At 45.4% G+C, this 21,541-nt stretch overlaps 1 protein-coding gene across 1 annotated transcript in view; it reads right to left on the bottom strand.

The window, feature by feature from the left end:
• The window catches only part of plxna2 (plexin A2), a 196,881-nt gene that overhangs the window by 5,147 nt on the left and 170,193 nt on the right, over window positions 1-21,541 (bottom strand). The window contains exons 23-31 of the mRNA XM_073470197.1: window positions 18,389-18,455; window positions 18,031-18,177; window positions 17,217-17,376; window positions 15,546-15,649; window positions 8,487-8,586; window positions 5,174-5,364; window positions 4,881-5,050; window positions 4,001-4,213; window positions 3,536-3,686 (exon numbers count right to left, since the gene is read on the bottom strand). Coding sequence (XP_073326298.1) covers window positions 3,536-3,686; window positions 4,001-4,213; window positions 4,881-5,050; window positions 5,174-5,364; window positions 8,487-8,586; window positions 15,546-15,649; window positions 17,217-17,376; window positions 18,031-18,177; window positions 18,389-18,455 — 1,303 coding nt within the window. The remainder of the gene's footprint in view (window positions 1-3,535; window positions 3,687-4,000; window positions 4,214-4,880; window positions 5,051-5,173; window positions 5,365-8,486; window positions 8,587-15,545; window positions 15,650-17,216; window positions 17,377-18,030; window positions 18,178-18,388; window positions 18,456-21,541) is intronic.

The following is a 21,541-nucleotide window of genomic DNA, read 5'->3' as shown; positions in this document are numbered from 1 at the left end:
CAAAGGTTAATGAGGTCTATTCTGGGCTGAACTCCATCCTCCATCCAAGTTTCATGGAGTTTCGTTCAGCAGTTTTCGTGTAATCCTGCTGACAAACTGACTGACAGACAAACAAACGGACGTGTGTGATAAACACAACTTGGCAGAGTTAAAGATCCCGGACAGCAAGAAACACAAACAGGAAGCTCGGATACAAAGTAAAAAATAATAAAAAGGCAAATTAGTAATGAAAATAGTCAAACGTTAGGAATAAATAAACAAGCGAGATTAAAAACAGACGAGTCAACTAAAACAAGAACAGCTGCAAGTGAAATGAGATGAGATAAAACTTTTAAATTGCCCGCAGGATAGAAACGAGTTACACTTTTGATTGTTCGCTGTGTTATTCCAGGTTCCAGGTGCACAATAAGAAAAACCTGATTTTTTCCAAGTTCCCATAAAAGCATCGAGCAGCCGTAACCCAATCACTTGAGCGTGTTCAATAAGGGTGTCAAAAGACAGCAGCAGAATGATGTTAGGGGGGGAAAAACAGACAGGGCCTTATAAATAAATCAATCTCAATGTCTCAGTGTTACGCCTTACAGAGAGAGCGAAGGCCCCCCGACCTTAAACTGCCGATAGACAACTATCTTTAATGCTTAATGCTTAATGCTATGTTAAGGTTATTCAGTCTGCCAGTGGGCTGGACTTTTCCCAGAAAACGAAGGTCCAATTTTGGCACAAAGCAAATGCATCTGCTATTGTTGAACAGCTGGAATGACTGTGGAAACTCTACACTGCAACTACAACTGGGGAGTTAAAAAGTTTTTTTATTTATTTCTGCTTGAACATACAGCTCATCATGATAAGTGTAAGAATGATCACCAGCAATAAACCTATCAAGTCAGTCAGAACCACATTTGTAGTTTGTAGGGGTTTGGTTTAAGCGGCGTGGTAGATCTAGTACCTTTTATCGAGTAAAAGTAAACTGACTGTGTGGAAGGCATGTCAGCAACAATCTTGCTCTCTTTTATTTCCGTAGCACGACAAACCTTTGTTTGCCGCCTGTCCTGTTGCAGAGCGCACTATCCGTCTGCCCACCTACCATCTTCCACTCATCTGCTTAAGTGCTCTTAAAGGCTGGCAGCTACAGGCAGAGCGTTTCCTCCTCTTCATCGGGCCTGATAGCAATCTATTATTAATCTGTAGCACTGTATGCAGGTGCAGCTCCCACTGCCATCTCCCAAATCCATTTAAGTAGGCTGCAGCTCTGGCCCGGTTAGCCTGACGCACAGCCCCTTTGTGAAAGGGCTGAGTGAGAATGAGCGGCCGTTAGCGGTGCTCGGCCGAGGTTTTTTTTTTACGTGCTGCACTCCGGGAGGCAGCGGTTACTGCAAGGCGTGATGGGCTGCACGTATAAACTTGTATGTGTGCAAAGCGAGCGTGTTTGCATGTGTCTCTATACGCGTGTGCATCAGACAGCTACAGCTGCAGAGGCAGCAGAAGTGAGCGCATGAGATTCATGGAGAGCAAAAGAGGCAGCTGACTGGATAATGGGTAAAAAAAGAAGGAACGTACAGTAAAGGAGGGAGGGAGGGAGAAAATAAGAGATAGAGAGGGACGAGAGAGAGAGAGAGAGAGATACTGCGGTCCAACATAAAGGTCAGGCTAATGCTTCCCAGAGGAGGAGCTGACATTAGAAGCAGAATGTCTCCATAAATGCACTCTCTCTCTCTCTCTCTCTCTCTCTCCCTTCCCTATCTTCCTCCCTCCTTTTTTACGCTTCCTCTGATCTGACAACTCGTGTGTGTGTGTGTGTGTGTCGCCTATGATTCTGCTCATGAGAGCCCTATATAACAGATTGCCCACTCTAACTGAGCACAGGCGAAAAGGACAGAGCGGCATGCTGAGAGCTTGTAGACATTCACTTTCTACTCTACAGATCAGACACACTGCCTTGTTAAGCTCAGGTCTCACTAGACCTCTGGGCTTTGGGGAAGTCTACTGAAGACTCCGAGCTGACCTCGCTAACCTTTGCCGGTTATGAGCAGCCTAGGAACACCAAGGGCGAGATATAGATACATTAAAGCGCAGGGGCAAATTTGCAGCACGCCTTTTTGTTCAATTTGCGCTTCGCAATCTGCCCCGTAATTAGAGGCTGATTTGCTAAGGCAGCAGCTCATTATGCAATCAGCGCTTGGGACTGCCCTCCAGGTAAAGTCTGCAAGTGGATGAGCTCAGTGTGCAGTTCAGAGGGGGGATTTATCGGAGGTCACCGAGCTCAGGAAAGACATTGTGCTGCACAGACATACAAGCAGACAAAAACTGTCTGTTACGCTATTATATAAACTGTTCGTGGGAAATTATACTAGTAACGCAACACGGGACATTGAATGAAAAAGGCAAGCGGGAGAGAGAGAAGGAGGCAACAGAAAGAGACCATTTCACACAGGACTGAAACCCACTAACACCCGCTGACGCCTGGCTTTCGACTTTCACGTGAATGGGTTCAATCGGCATCTACTCCCACAGTAAATGACTTTTCATCAGCTCCAATCAGCTGTGACGAAAACACAACACCCTAGTAGACACACCAATGTTCCCTTATTAGGCGTGATGCTATGACGGAAGTTGAAGTCGAGGATGCTGACTCGTTATACTTTTCCATTCGTCTCTTTTCAGTAGCGCTCAAACATTTTTCAGTTGGCGCTGAGTTTGAAAGAAAGAAGTAGTAAGAAAATAAAAAAGTTAACTTCCGTTATTGTCAGTCGCCTTCGTGTCACTACCAAATCCCCTTTTCGAAAGCATGTGCAACTCTCAACAGAGATGAAAATGAAGCGAGATGTCTCACTCCTTAGCAACTTCCAATCTCTAGCTCCGGAAAAACACAATGTGTCTAATTCAGAATCTTATTGATTAAGACTTTTTTGGATGTAGTCTGATCTGCTGCTTTCTACTTTTCTATTTAATTGCTTGTATGATGGCTAACGTGACATGCAAGAAGAAAAGAAAAGAAAAGAAAAAAAGAAAAAAAAAACATGCATAAACAGCCTAATTTTGGTGTAAGAGTAGAATGAGAGCTGAATGGAGCAGCAGAGGCTCGGTGCAGAGCAGGTGGAGGACGGTGATGCTGTCTTATCAAATTTAATTGGCAAAAAACATAATTTCCCATCCTCTCTTTGTTTAATGAAATATGCTGTGTTCATTTCTAATTACGGTGCTCATTTTCTTTCTGTCTATTAGCGTGCTGTCTGTTGTTGCAGTCGCTGATATGATTCACGCTTCTTTTTCTCCACCACTTTTTAAAAAGTCCCCGTGCTATTTGTCTTTTTTTTTTTAATTGTACAAAACTGATCCTCGTAAATTGCTCGAAGCCTAATGATTCCTGCATAATGCATAATTAACCACACTCATGATAGCTCCTTCCACTATTTGTACGATATCTCCCGCAAATATGCACACATTAAGGAAAGAGGTTCGCTGCATTAATGCCAGGTGCAGAATGCATTTACGACAACTGTGCTAATGTGTCTGTGTGCAGGTACGTATCACTCACCTCCTCACTGTACTTGCTGACGTAAGAGTAGATCTCATTGAGAGCGCTGAGCATGTTGAACTCTGTCGAGTGGAGTCTGGCCTGCTCTGCCAAATAGGCATTCATGTCCTGGTCACTAATGGCTGGCAGCCGGTTGATGTCAGCGTAGTACCTGAGGATGCAGACGAGGGACAATACTTGGCATCACTCACACTGACTCACTGAGTCAACCTAATAGCTCAACTGAGACCTAAATTGTTAATATAGTCAGATTTTTTTGAGCCGTAATATCACGTTCACTAACAATGCATGTCTGTAACAGTCGCTCTCAAAAGGCTTTTAAAAAATCTGGTTGATGCGTGCAGGCAAGAAGAAAGAGAATTACAAATCAATTTTCTCCAAAGATCCTGGTTTTTACCGTAAGAGGATACTAAAAGGATGTGACAGAGGGGATCAGGATGGTGTATGAAGTGCATCAGCTCCTACCTCTCTACCCAGCTCTTGTAATTGGGGATGTCTTTAGCGTAGAGCAGCTTGTTGGATGGGGAGTCTTTGCCCAGGCGATGCTCGGATGTGGAGCAAGAATCCATAAAGGTCTGAGCTACTACAGACAGACAGGCGTCCGTGATGCTGCTCTTATGGATGTCGAACACAAACTGCGGGTTCTTGATCACGTTCACCCAGAAACGTAAAGGAAGGCTGGACGAGGGAGACAAAGAGAATGAGTTAGAGATGAAATCTCACTTCGAGATTGGTCAAATTAAGTGTAAAAATAAATTTATCATGAGACACGAGAGCAGGTATGGCATGTTATGAGGGCCTCCTGCATGTTAGGGCTGCAACTGACTATAATTTCCAGTATTGTGTAGTCTTCCGATCATTTTCTTGAATAATTGATTAGTTGACATAAAATTGATCCCTTTTTTCCCGTCCTCAAATGTCTTGTTTTCTCCACAACAAAAGATACTTAGTTAAATGTCATCGAGGACCAAATAAACCAGAAAATGTCAAATTTGAGAAGTCAAAATCAGACATTTTGGACTTTTTCACTTAAAAAATGACTCAAATGATTAATCGATTGGTTGTTTGGTACATAATATGGTAAACAATGTTGATCCCTTTTCCCCAAAACCCAAAGATATTCAATTTACTGTCATAGAGGACTAAAGAAGCTAAATATTCACTTTTGAGGAGCTGAAATCAAAAGATTTTGGACTTTTTTCTGAATCAGAGAATCAGAATGAATCAAAATGATCAATCAATTATCAAACATGTTGACGATCAATTTAATAGATGATAACTAATCAATTAACTGACTAATTGTTGCAGCTCTACTATATGTGATATCACTTTTAAATGCCCTTACCAGTTGCTTTTCCACGTGTGACGCACGTCCGTGTCGTGAATGCCATGTTTGTCCGCCTGCTCATCCAGGAAGTCAAACATGTACTTGATGGCGAGGGGAAGACTGCTCCCTCGGTGAACTGTGCTGAACAACGTCTCGAAGAGATCGTCGACAAATTTTTGTAGTGTACCCTGGGAGAAGGAGAGTGAAGCAGAGGTTAGACTTGACCTAAAAACACAGCCTGATCGCAGCGTTATTATGAATTATCTAAGATAACTGAGCATATGATAATGTCTCCACAGACGATGCTATACCTTGGTAGCTAGCAGCCTGGTCAGATAAATCTCAGAGACCATCTTGCTTCCTCGGTCTCCCTCCTTCTGGTCTCCGTGTTCGTGGTTCTTCACCAAGTGCCACACCTTCACGCCGCTTTCTAGGTCAGGGGTGATCATGGGAGCACGCGAGCGGAGGCTGTCGGGGCTGCCCGTATAGCGGAACGAAGAGTCTGTCGAGGGGAGATACAGAATTCTCGGTAAGCCTAAATGAGTGTGATTACGAAAAAAGGTCCTCTAGGTGCGAATTCAGCACACACCCGCACCTACAACAGCAAACCCACACACCAATTCACACGAGCATATGTATATATTCATTTCCATCTCTGCTTTTGTAGCTCATTATAAAAGCCAAATCTTCCGTGTTCGCCTGCTGCTCTAAGCCAGGCTGTGAAGGAAATTGCAGTGGTGGATAATTTCATAGAACAGCAAAATAATGTCCCTGGTGTGGCGTTGATTAGCAGTGGCCCTCTTGAAACTGGAAGCCTTAATGAACGAATGCACAAAAACGGGGGGGAAAACAAGACCTCGCATCCCAGTGTGCAGGACGGAGGTATTTACAAAATGCTACATCTGTGTCCTTCTTTTCTGCCTGTCATGAATTACTTGCTTTTTTTTGTTACCGTCATTCATATTCTCATCCCTTTCCCTCTTTATATAATCCCTGCCTCACTGACATGATACATCTTTGAGCCTGGCTCCTCTTTAAAGCGCTCATAATTGGCTCTTCCCCGCCACATTGTACCAACGCCATGTTGAAAAACGTCCCCGTCGCACTCTAATCAATGCATCAAAAGATCCATAATTTGTTAAGCATCGAGGCCACCCTCCTTCATCCATACATCCCCCCTCGTCTCCGCTCTCGTATTACTGCCTCCTTGCTCTTCACTCGGTCTGAACGATGCTGGTTTCAGTTTTCACTAATTAGCCGACATCTACTCCCCAGCAAGCGAGGTCTCTGGAGATTCAGCATCTGAGGATCTCGATGAGGATCTCTCTGACCGTGCTTCAAAGGCCGAGGTGAACAACAAAAGCTTTTTCACTGGCAATACAGCCACTTACACCTTTCAAATAACACCAACCTGGGCCTCTGGAGTGGCCACTAGGGACCAGGGCCTGCTGAGTAGGAGGCGATGAATTTATGTGCCTGTGTGCAGGGTGGATTGAGAAATCTCATCTTAATCCAGTCACTGGGTTTGACATCCTTCCAGCCCCTTCAGCCTTTTCCCCAACTCTCATAACTTTAAGCAGTGACCGGCAGCCCCTTCCCTCTCCTGCTGCAGGCTCAAGCTCCAAGCGGTAGGGGGAGCGTGTTCTGGCTGATTTTAAGGCTAGACTGAGGGGGGTGCCGGCGGTGTAAATTGAGTCAAGATGCTAAGTGTTGAACGTTAAATTGGTATGAATCCATCAGCAGGTGTCGAGGTGCAGCTGTGCCTGCTGTGCCAACCCATGATTGATGAGGGACGTGCACATGCCAGCAGAGCCTCCGCTTTCTATGCCATGCACGTCCAATTCCAGTGCCTGAGCCACCGGCACAGAAAGAATAGTAAAGAGAAGAATGCGAGAATGTGTGACCACTCGTTCCAGTTTCTCCACAGATAAGAATATCTCTTGTGACTGAGATATCTGAGAGTAATTCATTGTAGTGACCAAAGAACTGTGATGTTAAAATAACAACATAATGTAGACAAGGGGTCCTTTATTTTGTTACATTGGTAGTTAAACTTTGGTCCACCATTATCTGTTTAAAAGAGAGTAATGACTGAGTGCACTGTTATCTTCTAAAGGTCTTCATCAGTGATGTTGCCAATGTCATTCAACGTGATCTTAAAATGCATACACTGCAGATTAAAGGATAAGTTCACCCAAAAAACAAAACATTTCTGGAGCTTCACAGCAAAGCAGCGTCGCCGCATTCTCCTCAACAACTGAGGTAGATGGGGACTTTTTAAAACATAAAAAAAAAAAATCAATACAAAAAGAAAATCAATAAATACAAAATGAAAAAACATGAAATGGCTCCAAACAGCTCGTCTGGTATAATCAAAGTCTCCAGAAGTTTAGAGATCCCAAACTAATTTGAAAATACATTATTTACACCTGTTTTTAAGCCGAAATCTTAAATGTAGCTGCAAAGCTAAAAGCACACGCCCCGTCTGAAGTGGGTGCACAAGCTCAACCGTGGGTGTAAATAATGTCTTTTCAAATCAATTTGGGATGTCTGGGTTTCCAGACACTTTCATTATGCCAGACAAGCTGTATGGAGCCATTTTATGTTTATTTCTATTGTTTTTTAAAGTTTTAAGCAACACTGTTTTGCTGTGAAGCTCCAGAAATGTTCGGTGAACTACGGTGAAAAATTCTCCCAACTTTCCCTCAGCGTTGGGGTGAGTAGATAATTACCAAATTTTCATTTTTGCTACAACGGTTCCTTTAAGCTCTGTTTTAAAGTGGAGTATCCACAGGTATCCACATAAATAAGACTTTTAATTAGAGGGACAATAATGCTGTTAGCTATTTTTTTGTTTTGTTAGGCAGTTTAAAGGCAGCGCTCACTTTCTATCTGCAGTCCTGATAATTGGCCATGCTCACTTATCTTTTTCTGTTTGTGTGAAGTATCATTCACACAGAATAATTAGCAATCACAAGTTGCCTGCTGCTGCTGTGTGTGTCTGGCCTGGGACCAAATCTGGCAGCCAGCAGCACAGACTACAAGCACATCTGAAGCATGTATGTGTTAGCATGCAAGTGTGTATATTAACTTTATATACTGTATGGACATATGGGTGCACAAGCAGCCCGTTGTGTCCTGCACAGAATTAATCTTCGTGGCTTCAAAATCAAACAATGGCTCGACTCTATACCCTCCTCTTCATCTCTCTCTCTCTCTATTCTTTCCATTCTGATACCATCCAACGGCGTTTGGACCTCGACTCTACAGCAAATTGCAGCACACACACACACAGTCGGAGAAGAAGAAAAGGTTGCAAAAAAAGGCCCTCTGCAGCAAAGAAGAGGAGCAGCTCCAAACAGAGCTGGCCGTTGCTTTAGGGAGATTTGGCTTTTGTTCATATCTGAAACGACTAACATAAAAAAAAAAGATTTGGATGTGTCTGTGAGGCAATGAGAGCAAGATGATTACATTTGCATGGGATTAACTGTTGAATAAGCATGCAAACACATCCATGATTGCCTAATATATACATGCAAATGGCTTTTTTTTTTTAAATCACTGCAATCAATGGCAATGCCACAACAAGGGGTGTGAAAAGAGCGGTCTGGTCGACTGACTCACCGTATCTGCTGATGGAAGTGCGGGATATGCTGGCTGAGGAAGGGATGTTGTAGGATGAGGTCTGTTTGGGCACCAAAGCCACAACACAGCGATCTGACACCTGCGAAGAGAAACGTATAACATTTTTCTGACGACTGTTTACTTTTCCTCCCTACATTTGAACACAATGTACTGTACTTTCTTCTTACATTTTCAAAACAGGCTTGTTACTTTAGTTTTTTAGTTTTCCCAACATCACAAGACTGATTTCAACCTATCAGTGCATATCACACATGGCAGACGTAGCAAGACGAAAAGACCTGAAAACGTAACAAGACAGAAACACAGAAGGAGGCTGGATTGAGGGAAAAAAGGTGTGTTAGTATCGGATCTGCAGGGACCCTGCAGCCCTCTGCCTGGATTTTCTTATTTTGTCATTTTTTTGATTTGACGTCCTGGGAATGAGACTCAACAATGAACTATCTTTGTGGTGCGTTTAGGAACAGCTGGGACAAATCCTACTGACTCTACCTTTAAGTTTAATAGTCTTTGAATCGTAACAATATGACGTGAGCTTCAGTTAGCTTTGCACAGAAATAGCTGGTAGAAATGTCCTCAGAGGGATGCTTTTTACTTTGAGCACATTTCAGAGCCTGTACTTTATTACTTTTACTTGACTAAAGAAGTTGAATCAGTACTTCTACTAGACTATTATGTTACACAAGTATCTGTACTTACTAATTAACTCATCACTGCAAAAAACAAAGATAATACTCTGAAATAAATTCTACATGACGTCACCCACCCCTGTGATTTCCATACTGTAATTAGCACAGCGTATGGGTGTTTACTCTCATGACAAATGTAAATGTTATACTGAAGGATAGAGGGAATGTAAGGCCCTTATTCCCATAAGCAAAACATATCCCAAACCCCCATTACGCAACTCATCCTCTCCTTCCTGTCATATCTGCGCTCCCTGCTGTTCTCAACCACAGCCCTGTGGCTTTTCTTTCAGCTGAGCGGAGTGCTGTGGCTGCATGATGGCTGTACTCAACATGACTGTCATTGTCATCCCCCTTCACAAACATTAGAGACATGATGTAAGCTTTGGAGCTGGGATAAGATGCTAAGAGGGAGTGAAAGGGAGAGAGAAAGAGAGAGGGAGAGAGAGGAAAAGGGAAAGAGTGACTGTTAGAAAGAGAGAGACGGAGTCGAGATACTGAATGTCTCATCTCATGTGCACTTCACACCCTAAAAGAAAACGGGGGTACGCAGGTATAATAATAGCATTAGAGCAGCATGGAGTCAGAGTCAAAGAGAAGAGAGAAGGCTGTGTAAAAGATGGTGTGTCGTGAATAAGAGACAGACACCGAGGTTCATCCTTTTCCCCTCTCTGTGGTTTATATTTACAAAGAGCTCTTAGCCCCGTGTGATGTGCTCCAGTCACTTCAGATAAGCTGAGAAAAACTGACAACATTCAAAAGGAATGGTGTGAAAAAAATCTATTTTTTAAGAACCCTTCTTAGCAAAAGATCTTTCATCAGTCAAACAGTGTGATTAATTCACAGTGAAATGGCAGTCAAACTATAATTAATCTTTGAAATGCTCGTAATGTTAGTATCCCCAAAAAACATCCCATTTTAGGAAAAAAAAAAACAAAAAAAAAAAAACACAGAAGAACAGCAAACAAAACTTCTTTTCTAAAAAGCCAAAACAACAAACAGCTTGTTGGCTGGCATTTACAGCCCACCCCGAGGAGGGATTTCTGCTTCAGACCCAGCAAAGAAAAAACTGATGAGCCTCCAGTGGAGAAATAAACAAAAGGCAAATGCCAGGCTCCAAAAGGAATACCTCAAAAGAATCTATAGAAAAACAGAAAATTCTTCTTTTCATTTGTGTTAGCACGAATGCGCTCTCTTCCATCCCTTGTTGGAAAATAAGCTGGTGGAAAATTGGGATGGACATTTTTACAGAGTTCCTCCTTGCTCTTGAGAGCCAACCCGCCTCCCATCCTCCCCTCAGTCTCGTCCTCTCCCCTTTCTCCTTCTCTTTCCAAACTAATCTCTGCTGTGCTATTAGTTGGAGTTGCCATCTGGCCTCTATTGGCCACATTTGAGAGACACTTGAAACCCGGGGATGAAATCTGGAGGAATCCTCTTAAAGACGCAGCTCTGGTGCCTGTTGGAGGGAAATGACAAATGGTCTTCATCATGGTCCCCCACCCCCTGCCCACAACCGGCATCTTCGACCCGTCTCTCTCTCGGCTCACGTCCTTCTTATTCGTCTCCGCTTTCCCAAGCCTAATTTCTACGGCTTCTCCATCCTCTTGGCTGACGCCGCTCAGACCAAGTTTAATACACCAGCAGCGTGGACTCGCGTGAAGATTCCACTGCAATTCCTGTGATACGTTTTCTCTGGGGAGCATGAAATAGCTTCTCTGTCCCCCCCCCCAATCCCTTTACGCCTCCCTCCATCTCTCTCTCTTTCTCTCTGCTTTTTTACGGCTGACAGAGAGGCTGAAGCAGAGATGGGTCCTTGTGATAGAGTAAATGATTGAAGGCGTGCAGATTCGCCCTTCAGGGATAATCCAGTGTGGGGCTGATAGTGGGCAGGTGTGATAAGGGGCTGTGGGCCCTGCCTGTGATAAGACCTTCCATTAGAAAGTGCAGAGCGGACCACGCAGCAGAGTGTGGTCAGCCCCCTATCTTTCTTTTCCCGGCCCTCCCCGCACAACCCAGAGCCCTGGTCCTGGCCCGTCTGTGCCATCTCTCTTGGACTCACGCCCTCAGATCATGATACTTATCAAACCTGTCGACTCTGCCCAGTGGCTTGGAAACACACAACATGTGCATATGTGTGCATAAAAATCTGTATTCCAGTATTTTTAAACCTGGGCCCTATATTTACATGTTTATGTATAAATGATTCATACTTAGCAAAAGTTTTGGATCCCCTCCAGTGGATCGCTTCAGCTGGCAGCCACGATAAGGCTGCAACGGCTGCACTGTAATCCTTTGGGGCATCTCTGACTGTCAAAGTTACATCCACTAAGAGCTTGTTTCTGCCACTGACAGGCTGAAGTTGTTATTTTAATCTCGTACAGAGATCGACCTTTTTTGTTAAATAAATGTTTGTCACACACTTTGAATAACGACCGCGGCCTGTCCGTGGCAAAAGGGAAGCACTTTTAATGGGCGGAAGTGTGACGGTCGCAGTTGCTCCGGAGGAATGCGTTGCCCAGCCGAAGATTTCTGCTGGGCTGATTCCAACGCATGAATCATTCCCCTTTAAAGAACAATCGTCCCGCCTTTCCAATGACATTTAAGGTGGGTATTAATCAATGAAATGTGTCATTGCAATACGATTGGGTTTCTACTGGACACATGATGCACAGGATGCAGCAGCATCAGTGCAGGATTAATCAAATATGTCTTTCTTATTCGATTCCAAAACACTATTTGTGAAAAAACCCTTCATATTCCCACTGGTCCAAGATTTGTATTCAGGTTTACAATAGGGACCAGCGAGCCAAGACAGCCACAGCATCAGATTAATGAACAGATAGCAGTGTAGTAGTATCCGTTGTGTCTGGGTCTGTTGAAAATAGCCCAAAATGCCCCAAGTGATGTCTGCAAGGTGGGTAACAGGATCTGGCTGGCAGGCTCTCCTGGTGTGGTCATCAGTGTCTGGTCTCTCTCTGTTCCTTCACCGCAGAGGAGAGGACAGACAGAGGTCAGCGGGCAGCAGGGGATGGAAGTTTGCAAACTGGCTTTTTAAGTTTTGACGCAGTCTGAGCCGAAGTGAAAGAGGGAGCGGTCTGCCCTTAACTGTCACTTATCAGCGTATTAGGCATAATCTTCCTGACAAACACACACGCTGCCCATGTGTCCCCACAAATGGAAGAGGCAAACAAATATTAATATGCTGGAAAAAAGCCACCGTCCACCTGTCATAGATCAACACTTTGTCAAACATCATCAATGTAATTGCTCGCACAGCGGCCCGGTGAATGCAGCGCGGGACTGTTTTGCAATTTGCATCATCATAAATAACCCAGGCAGTCTGACATCTTCAGTTCGTGATAATGTCCTTTTTATGAGAATTATTAATGCTGCCCCCTCTCTCCGAAGCGACTCAAGATGTCTGATTCATGTGGCTGTGGATCTCTGCTCGCTGCCCAGATGCCATCCAGCAGGAGTTGAGGTTACCGGTACCCATGTCTCAAGACGACAGAGGCGGGGGCGGTTGGGGACGAAAAGAAGGTGTGATGAAACGCTTTTACTTTGACGGGGTGGGAGATTAAACTACAAAAAGATCCAAATCAGCAATCAGCCAAAAACTCTCCAATCTCATAAATCTTTTATCTCAACTCTTGTGTTTGTCTGCGCGTGAGCATGTGCCATGTTGCTATGTGCTGCGTGTGTGTGTGTGTGCGTGCGTGCACATGCATCGAGTGTGCTATCTCCTTCTATCTTTATCTGTGGAAGAAAAATACAGAAATAGAAAGAGTGGAGTGGGAGGATGGGAATTTAGTCTCCTGACGGTGAATGCCAATGTGTTGAATAAAGATTCGCAACTCAACTCATTCTAAATGTGTGCATTTATGTTTTTAATTTTATTGTAGCGGGGAGCTGAGAAGGTGTGTATTTCCATATCCAGGTTATGTAAACCATTATTTCCCATGTGGCAGGGTAAATAGCCAATGGGGTTTCTTGGGATGCTGTGAGACCTATGAATTTTAATGCCTCCGTGTGCTATGGGAGAATTAGCAAGGACTCAAGGTGATGCTCAGTCTCACTCTGCATATTTCAGGTCCCCTTTCAATATTTCCTTTTTACCTCTTCCTATTTTTCTCTTCGAGTTTTTTCCCCTCACTCTGGGGCCTAATGAGCTGTGCTCCCTTGTTGTGATAGGCAGCCAGATGTGCTGTCGCAGCTGCCAATGCAATGGCATGGTTTGTGTCGCAAAAGCACACACTTGCTCACACACAGGGGCCATAGCCAGCTCATCAAAACAGTAATGATGCACAAGAGTGTAAGTTGTTCCATCCTACTCTCATCTTTCCTACCGCCAACTGCCCTGTTCTTTCATGCTCATCTTTCTCCCTCTCTTCCTCTTCCTCTCCAGTCCCCATGTTGCCCCGTAGCCCGCCGGCATCTCCTCTGAAGTAGCACAGTGTCGAGCTTTTACGTTCCACGCAGGGACCCTCAGATCAGTGATCAATAGCGGTCCTCAGATCTGCTATTGAGCGAGCGAATGAGTGAAGCAGCCACACGCGTGTGCCCCGTAGCGTCTCCCTTGGCTAACGATGGCAGACAGACTGTGACGCAAAGAATTGCGACAAAAACAACAATGGAGCCCATTACGGTGTGGAAGCAAACACACTGCACCGCTTCATCGAGGATTAAAATAGCACTGCAGAGACCAGAGAAGAAGAGGCACTCAGACCAGGAGATGAAGCGAAGGGAGAAAGGAGGAAATGAAGGCGAACAGAATGATATTTCCTGTCTGTTGGCGAGGTGGGGAAAAGATGGGAAATGGATAAGAAAAGTGTAAACAGGACGGAAATGTATAGAGAAAATTTTTGAGAAAGTGGATGAAGGTGAGGACAGAAAGGAGGGTGGCAAAGGGGAAAGAAGCTGCATGGTGCCAAGTCCCATGTGAAGGACACTGTGATGAGTCCTCTCTTCTAATGACTCCTACATCTGTTAAATTATTCTGCTTGCTCTGCTGGGGCAGGAGTTCAGAACGACCCCCTGGCATGAGGGCAAGAGCCTTACCAGACCTTATCCCCATTTTCTGCTTCGAGGTGGAGCTGCATCTCCTGGCGCCACAGTCCTGGTCTCTAACCCCAGCCTCAGCCTCAGCCTCAGCCTCGGCCTCAGCCTCTTCTCTTGACCAGGTAAGCTACAGAACCGAGGCTCATGCAGCCTTTAAGCAGATGGTCCCTCTTGGCTGACTAATGAGAGCAGGCTGAGAATGTGGTGAGAAAGACTCATGACCTGTGGAGCTCCTGTCTCGCCTGTTCCTTCTTTATTCCTTTTATTACTCTTCATTATTTCCCTGCTCTTTAGCTCTCTACTCTTAAAAGGTGTCATTTGTAAGAAAACGGACCGAGTTCGAAAGGAGGCTCCAAAGCTATAGGAGGCATCATGCTCACTTTACTGCACTTACTGCTACTCTTGAGACTGACAGATGCAATTGAAGACAGAGGGACACAGCACTGAGGTGATTTACACCATCTCTGACCAGGACTATGACTTCGGGGTCGAGAAGTCATGGCAGGCATGAAGCAGCGGAGGATTGAGAGAGAGTCGGCAGCAGGTAAAAAACGTCATGTTGAGCTGGAACATTTTTATATCTTACTCTGTGAAGTGAGGATTTATTTAGCTGAAACCAGAGGTTATTTTCTACTACCACCTTTTGGCCAGGGCTAGCTGGTTAGCATGCTAACTTCAGGAGACATCTCTGCAACACAGTAGATAGATTTCTGACAAATCAACAGTGTTGCTTCTTCACACTGAGTGATGATGTAAGTTGATTTTTTGGATGTTTTAACTAAAATTCGGCCCTTTAAACAGGAGGCCATAGGTAAGCATGCACAGGACCTACAATGCTGGGTATGAATCGAGCTTTCGCATGTGAAAAGACAGAAGGAGGCAGTCACAGCAGGACTAATTGTTGCCGGCGTGGAAGTCAACAGGGCAGAGAGAGAGAAAGAAAGAGAGAGACGCTGTCCTCCTGACTCGAGCAGCCTCATCTCTCCGGGGAGGAGGGAGAAGTGTCGGCTGAGATGCTGAGGGTTCATCTCTCCTGCCACCTGTACAGTAATTGTCCTCTATTCTGTCACTTGGATTACAGCAGGCAAGGGCATGCAAATGAGGAGCTGAAAAATTGGCTGCCTAAAAAGTCAAGAGCAGCAAACATCAAAGTTTGCAAAGGTGTGCGGTGCGATTTCCATAACAAAAGCCGCAGCCGGAACTGAACTGAGATGAGCCCTTTCCCGATAAAAAAAGAAGTTTGAGAGTTAATTAAGGAAAACATTCGACTAAAGACTTTTTTTTGGCGTATATTTACCTGGTAGTGCATGAGAGTGTTGAGTCTCTTCCAGTCATTTTCTATCTTGGTGGTGATGTCTTCATCCTGCAACACCACGCGAGCCATCCGACCCTGGCGCCACTCTGAGGACACAAAGACATCTTAGTCAGCCATAAAGAATGTCATTTGTCTTGGTTTCAGTGGGTAAGTTTTGGTATCATGTGTTTGAAGTACATATGAAACCACTATGTGTTCAAGACGCACATCTGCTTTGAATTAACATGTGGGCAAAGTGCAACGCTTTGGCGTGTAGAACCAGTTCCCTCGCAGTCGTGAACGGCGCTGAAATAACCACGACTTCCTCATGCCGCAAAACAAACTCTTAAAACACCTCTTTTCAAACCTCATTTACCTTTCAGTCAGTGGAACGTCAATCTAAAAGCCTCCCTAACAGGGCTCTCTTCACACATTACCCAAATAAGTAGATATCAGCAGCAGGCGCTCTTGTACGGCTCTCTGCATGCGTACTCCACTCCCTGACTTGGATTGACACGCATCTTAATTAAACATTACACACGAACAATTTCAAGATGTATATGCAGGCAGGCTGCACGCTTTAATTGGTACTTGTGTCGTAGAAATGGCGCACCATTAGCATACGCAGCAGTCGGCACGTCAGGGTCAGAAAGAAGAGAAGAGTAGAGCAGTAGCGAGGAAGGGTGGAAAAGCGAACTATGAGAAAATCACCTCCTTTCAATCGAAAAAAAAAAAGAGGGGAAGCAGGGGGAAACAGGTGGGGGCTGTAAGCAGCGCCGGCGGAGGGCAGTGGCTGACGGCTCTTTGTGGGGTAATGAAATGATAATAGGGGTGTTGACGGGGGAAGTGGACAGCCATTGTTGCTCTCACGCTGGGAGTGATCATTGATTTTCTCCTCTGTTGACTGGGTTTTATTACTTGGTGCCCGTGCCAGGTGACCACATGACATCCCTGCCTAACCAATGCTCGACAGACAAAAAACAATAAAGTAGTCACGAACACAGACATGCGAGGACTCTCACGCGGATGCACATATTCAATTATTTTTCAATGCGTCGGTGAAAGGGTGACAATCGGACAGAAAAGAGCAAGAGAGAGGACAGCGGATGGACAGAGAGCCATATTGGAGTGACGGAGGATGTGCTGATTTGCAGCTAACGGAGGGGGGGCTTTTGTTCTCTACTGCCGGGAGAAAATGAGGGAGACAGAGAAAAAATGGGAGGGAAGGTACGCACAGGCGAGAATGGAAGTGGCAGACTGCGTGGGAGTGGAGCCCGGCGTGATGCTGGCGAGCCCGTCTGTCAGCTCTTACCTGGGTCAGCCAGACAGCCACGTCACAGACACAAAAACACACAAAGGCATGCGCACATCTCTGTCTCCATCTACCGATCTCATTGGCACTACCAAGCGGCGAAAGCAGACAGAAGGAGGGATGCGCCGCACACTGTCAGTCAGCGTGATAGAAGGCCCTGGCAGAAGTACACCGCGGCTGGCTGTGCTGCTGCAACACAGCTTTTATCACACTAATGCACTGATAATCTGTACACATGGTCAGGTTTTCTCTCACTGATACATTAATCTGTGGGTGTGAAGGACTTTACACCTGCCAACTGCATCTGTGAGCGCCTGGATTGTGTGTGCGTGCGAGTGCAAGCGAGTGTTTGTGTGCCATACCCAGGTCCATGTCGACAGCACGCGGCCGCTGAGAGTAGGGCATGTTCTTGTAGACGGCGTCGAGTATCTTCTCCTTCACTTGGGTGATGGTGTCGCAGTTCAGCACCTTTACTGGAATCTCCGGACTGTTTTCATTGTCGGGGTTCACACAGTTCAAGATCTGGATTGTGGAAAAACAGGGGAGAGAATAAGACGGCGGAAACGAGAGGCTAGATGTGCCCTGTAACCGACTTGCGTCCAGCTTGAGGCTTCGCCCTCATTAGAGTCTCCTTGGAGCATGGCAGGAGCCTCGAGAAACCATTTCCGCTCTCGCTGGCAACCCAAAATCTAATTTCACACCTTCGGCGGGACACCAATTTCCAGCTCTGCCGGGGTATTAGCACGTAATGAGCCAAATTCCCAGTCAGAGCAATCAGAGCATTGTCATGTCACATGCTGGCTGTGTGAGTGTGTCTTTTCTGTGTGTGCATGTGCGTATGTGTGTAGAGGGGACTGTTTAATGTGTTCCAATCTCCACAGCCACCCACCCTGATGTTGGACCAACACTGAAGCCTGTGGGATCATTAGTTAATTTTCTTACCATACAGGAAAGAAGGAAACCCAGCAGAAGTCACAGCGATGTCATCTTAAAAATGGTATGTGGTAGAAAAGTAAAGTTGAGAAACTGTATTTGTATATGCTGTCATTTTGTGGGCTTTTGTGTGAGTGCCTGGCCATGTTTCAACCAAAGGCACACCATTTTGGAGTGCGTGCGTTACGGTTCTGTGTGTGTTTGTGCAAAAACTTCTCGTGTGCCTTCTGGAGTGTGACTTACCAGGGTTTTGTACTCGATCTGCTGGCGGATGAGCTTGTCTTCACTCAGGGAGTAGCGGGCCTCTCCAGTGATGGCGTCGATGGGCCCCTTTTCCATCTGCTGCTTGATGGCGCAGTACAGCATGAACAGAGGCTCCCCAGCACACTCCTGTGAACACACACACAGATTCACACATGAGAGAACTTCACAGCATAAACACTTAAATCGACCAAACTGCAAACACCTACAAGTCCGCATACTGTAAATATCTGATAAAGTGCGATCACACGTTTAATTTAGAAGCTTAATGATACACAAGATAGATTTATTTGTACAAGTAAACACATTTAGGTTTACATGTGTTGCTTGGTGGACTAACCTTGAGGAATTTGTGAAGGAGGAAGGCGAACCAGTTCGTAAGCATCTTTTCTGCAACCGACTCTGTCCTGAAATCACATCAAAAAACAGGGAAAAACAAGTTTTAACTCCGTTCTTCCTCTTGATATTCCAAAACCCTTTCGATAATACAGGAGTTCCATAATTCATGGGGTTATGTGCGAGACTTCGGGGAGGTTGTCTTGGCATCTTGCGTGCATTGCCTGCAACACTGTGGTCACAGTGAGTGAGCAGAACAGAGAGCAGCAGAGAGGGGGGGGGGGCATCTGTGTGTGCGTGCACATGTTAAAAGGAGTGTGTGCGATTGGGTATGCATGGATGTGAGGGTGAGCGAACGTGTGTGCGTGTGCATGTGTGTGCGCGCGCATTCACGTGTGGCTGAACACAGCAGGACATCAGCAGCTGTGACAAGCCTCAGCTGTTGAGAGAGACGAGCGCTGTCACAGCCAGGTAACGCCTGATCACAGCCAAAACGATCTCCTCTCATTTCCTCACCTCCTCCCTCTCTCCACCCCGCTACCTCCACTGCCTTCCCAGTCAATCGCACATGGGAGGTGCGGCTCACTGCTGGGCTTGATTGGGCATGAAAACACACAAGTGTGCAATGACCTCTTGACTATTTCTACCGCAGAGCGCACGAGAGGGGCCGCGTACACCTCTTTTTTTATAATTCCTGCTCGTGTCTTTCTCCGAATGCCAGGCTAACATCCCCCCTTCTGCCCCATTAGCACCATCACGGAACACTAAAGAAACAGGAGTTAGATTAAAAAAAATACCAAACAGCCAGGTGGGAATGGTTAACAAGCATGAAGCACAGATGAAAGGGTTAGTTCTGTGCAGCTCATGTGGACAGGCACCTGAGGTGAATAGCAACAACAAGCTCTACACCTCTTCTTGCTCTCTCGTCTTGTTCGCTTATTCCACACGAGCCTGCCTGCAGACAGAATTAAAAATGCTCCCTGAAAAACACCAAAAACCAAACTGCTTTGGACTGAAAGTGGATTTTTTTCCACCAGCCAGCTTTTGCTCCAAACTATCATCGCTGTCATTTCTCCCACTAGCTCCAACATAACTGCTACACACACACACACACGCGCGCTAATCACAAGTCGAGATGCCGTGGTGAAGTGTCCCACAGACCGTTTCCAAGACAGCTTGTGATTGTCACACGGCCGTGAATGATCTCTCGTTCCCAATTCAAATGGCGACGCATTGAAAAAAAGAGAAATGACCCTCTTACTGTAGCAGGAAATTACTGTGATTACTCTGGTGTGTACGATGGAGGGGGGCCTTACAGCGCGGCGTGCTGAACTGGGGATTAGCAGGAATCGAAGCAGCCAGGTATTAAAAACAAGCTAGAAGGCTTCCGTCTCCTCCGAGCTAAATAGTGCCAGGGATGATTATACCTATTCAGGCTCTGAATGGACCTAAAGGGAGATTATGACTATTATGGAGATAATTGCGTTAAGTCGTGTTTGAGGGCTATAAGCAAGAGTCTGGGACCGACGCACAAGTCCCACAAGGATTGACTGAGCCAGAGGAGGTTACAACAGCTAACATTTTAGTCACCGAGACATGAAAAAAAACTGCCAGTCATTTTCTCTGTCTCATTAAACAACAGAGAGAGACTTCTTTGCTCTGTCTCACATGCAAATAAAATAACTTTTCCTACGGTTGCAGGACAGCGGAGCAGAGGCGATATTTTGTTTGGAAACGCTGTGCGGATGAGTTGTGATGTTGTCTCACACGCCTGGAGGCTATCCCTCTGCAAACGAGACTGCTGGCCAGCCTATTGGCAGCTCGTTGAGAGGATGGAGAGCTGGGTGACAGCCTATTTGAAGTGTGATGTGCCAGCGGGGTGAGAGGGGGGAGAGTGGGGGGGATGTAGATGAGTTCACCCAGTTTCAGCTACAGGATGAGAGGGCAAATGTTGCTGGAAAGCACTCGGTGCAGATGTGACCGCATCCTTTTTTAGGGATGGAAACTGATAAGATTTTATTGATACCAATGATTGATTTTAGGGCTCAAAATGTCTGCAAGAGAGCCCTCATGCACTTGATGAGTTGACATTGGGACATCCCTAAGTCCTGCTGGACTTAACGGGAGCACGCCTCAAAGTCTGAGAGTCTGTTGACATTGGGACTGGGCCCTTGTCAAGTTTCACAAGAAAATAAATTGATAAGCCCGGAGGCATACGGTTCTGAATTTGGAACCAGTTCTTGAACCAGAACCAGTTTGAAGAACATGAAGAAAGAAAGACACACAGATAGCATTCACAGGCTCAATTTTTCCAAAGCCGAGCGACACAAAGTCAAAAAACACAATAAAGCGCCACAATGGCCGCCTGTGAAAAGTTAGCCCTCTTTTCCCCCAACTCGCCTGACATTTTCTGCACCATTTAAATGGACTACTGTTTATTACACGCACGCACGCACGCACACACACACTTACACGCATACACACACGGAGCTTCGGGCGTTTGTAATTACACGCGGCGCCGGCAACCGCGGCGTAATTCATTCATGCGCAATCACTATTTTACACATCTTTCAGTTACTCACCAAACTTCTGCCAACATCATAGCGGACGACGCGGTACCCGTCGATTCGGCTCCATAACTCATTTCATTCCGTTTGTCCATACATCATGCACGCAAACACCAACAGTACATTGATAACTTTCACTTTCACTTCCTGGTCCCGCATCACTTTGCTTCCCCAAGGAACACGAGTCCCCCGACGATGACGAATTTATTCCCGGTTTGGGACAGGGGAAAGGGTTGATTTGAGTGGGGAAGCTATGGGTACATTACAAAATGTTTAACTATAAAGAGATGTAAATATTATTTAATCATATTCATTAATAATAATAATAATAATAATTAATATATTAATATTATTATTATTAGTATTGGAACAGCTGTGGGTGATGGGTAAAATATCTGTTGAATGTCTGTACCTACAAAATACCCTGTCACGTTGGTTTCTTCCAATTAGAGGAACTGAAGGGCTATTTAAAGCCAGGGTTTTCTGCCTCAGGGTGTGGGAGTCTGGAGAGAGCAACTTGCCGAGAGGTTGTATTGAGAGAGAGAAATTGAGTCAGTGCCTTTAAAATTGAGGAACCGGTGGGTTCATGT

The sequence above is a fragment of the Pagrus major genome, chromosome 7, assembly GCF_040436345.1.
Source record: "Pagrus major chromosome 7, Pma_NU_1.0".
In the NCBI taxonomy this organism is placed as follows: Eukaryota; Metazoa; Chordata; class Actinopteri; order Spariformes; family Sparidae; genus Pagrus; species Pagrus major.
Note: the sequence above shows the minus strand (reverse complement) of the source record. Positions and strands in the feature narration are given on the sequence as shown.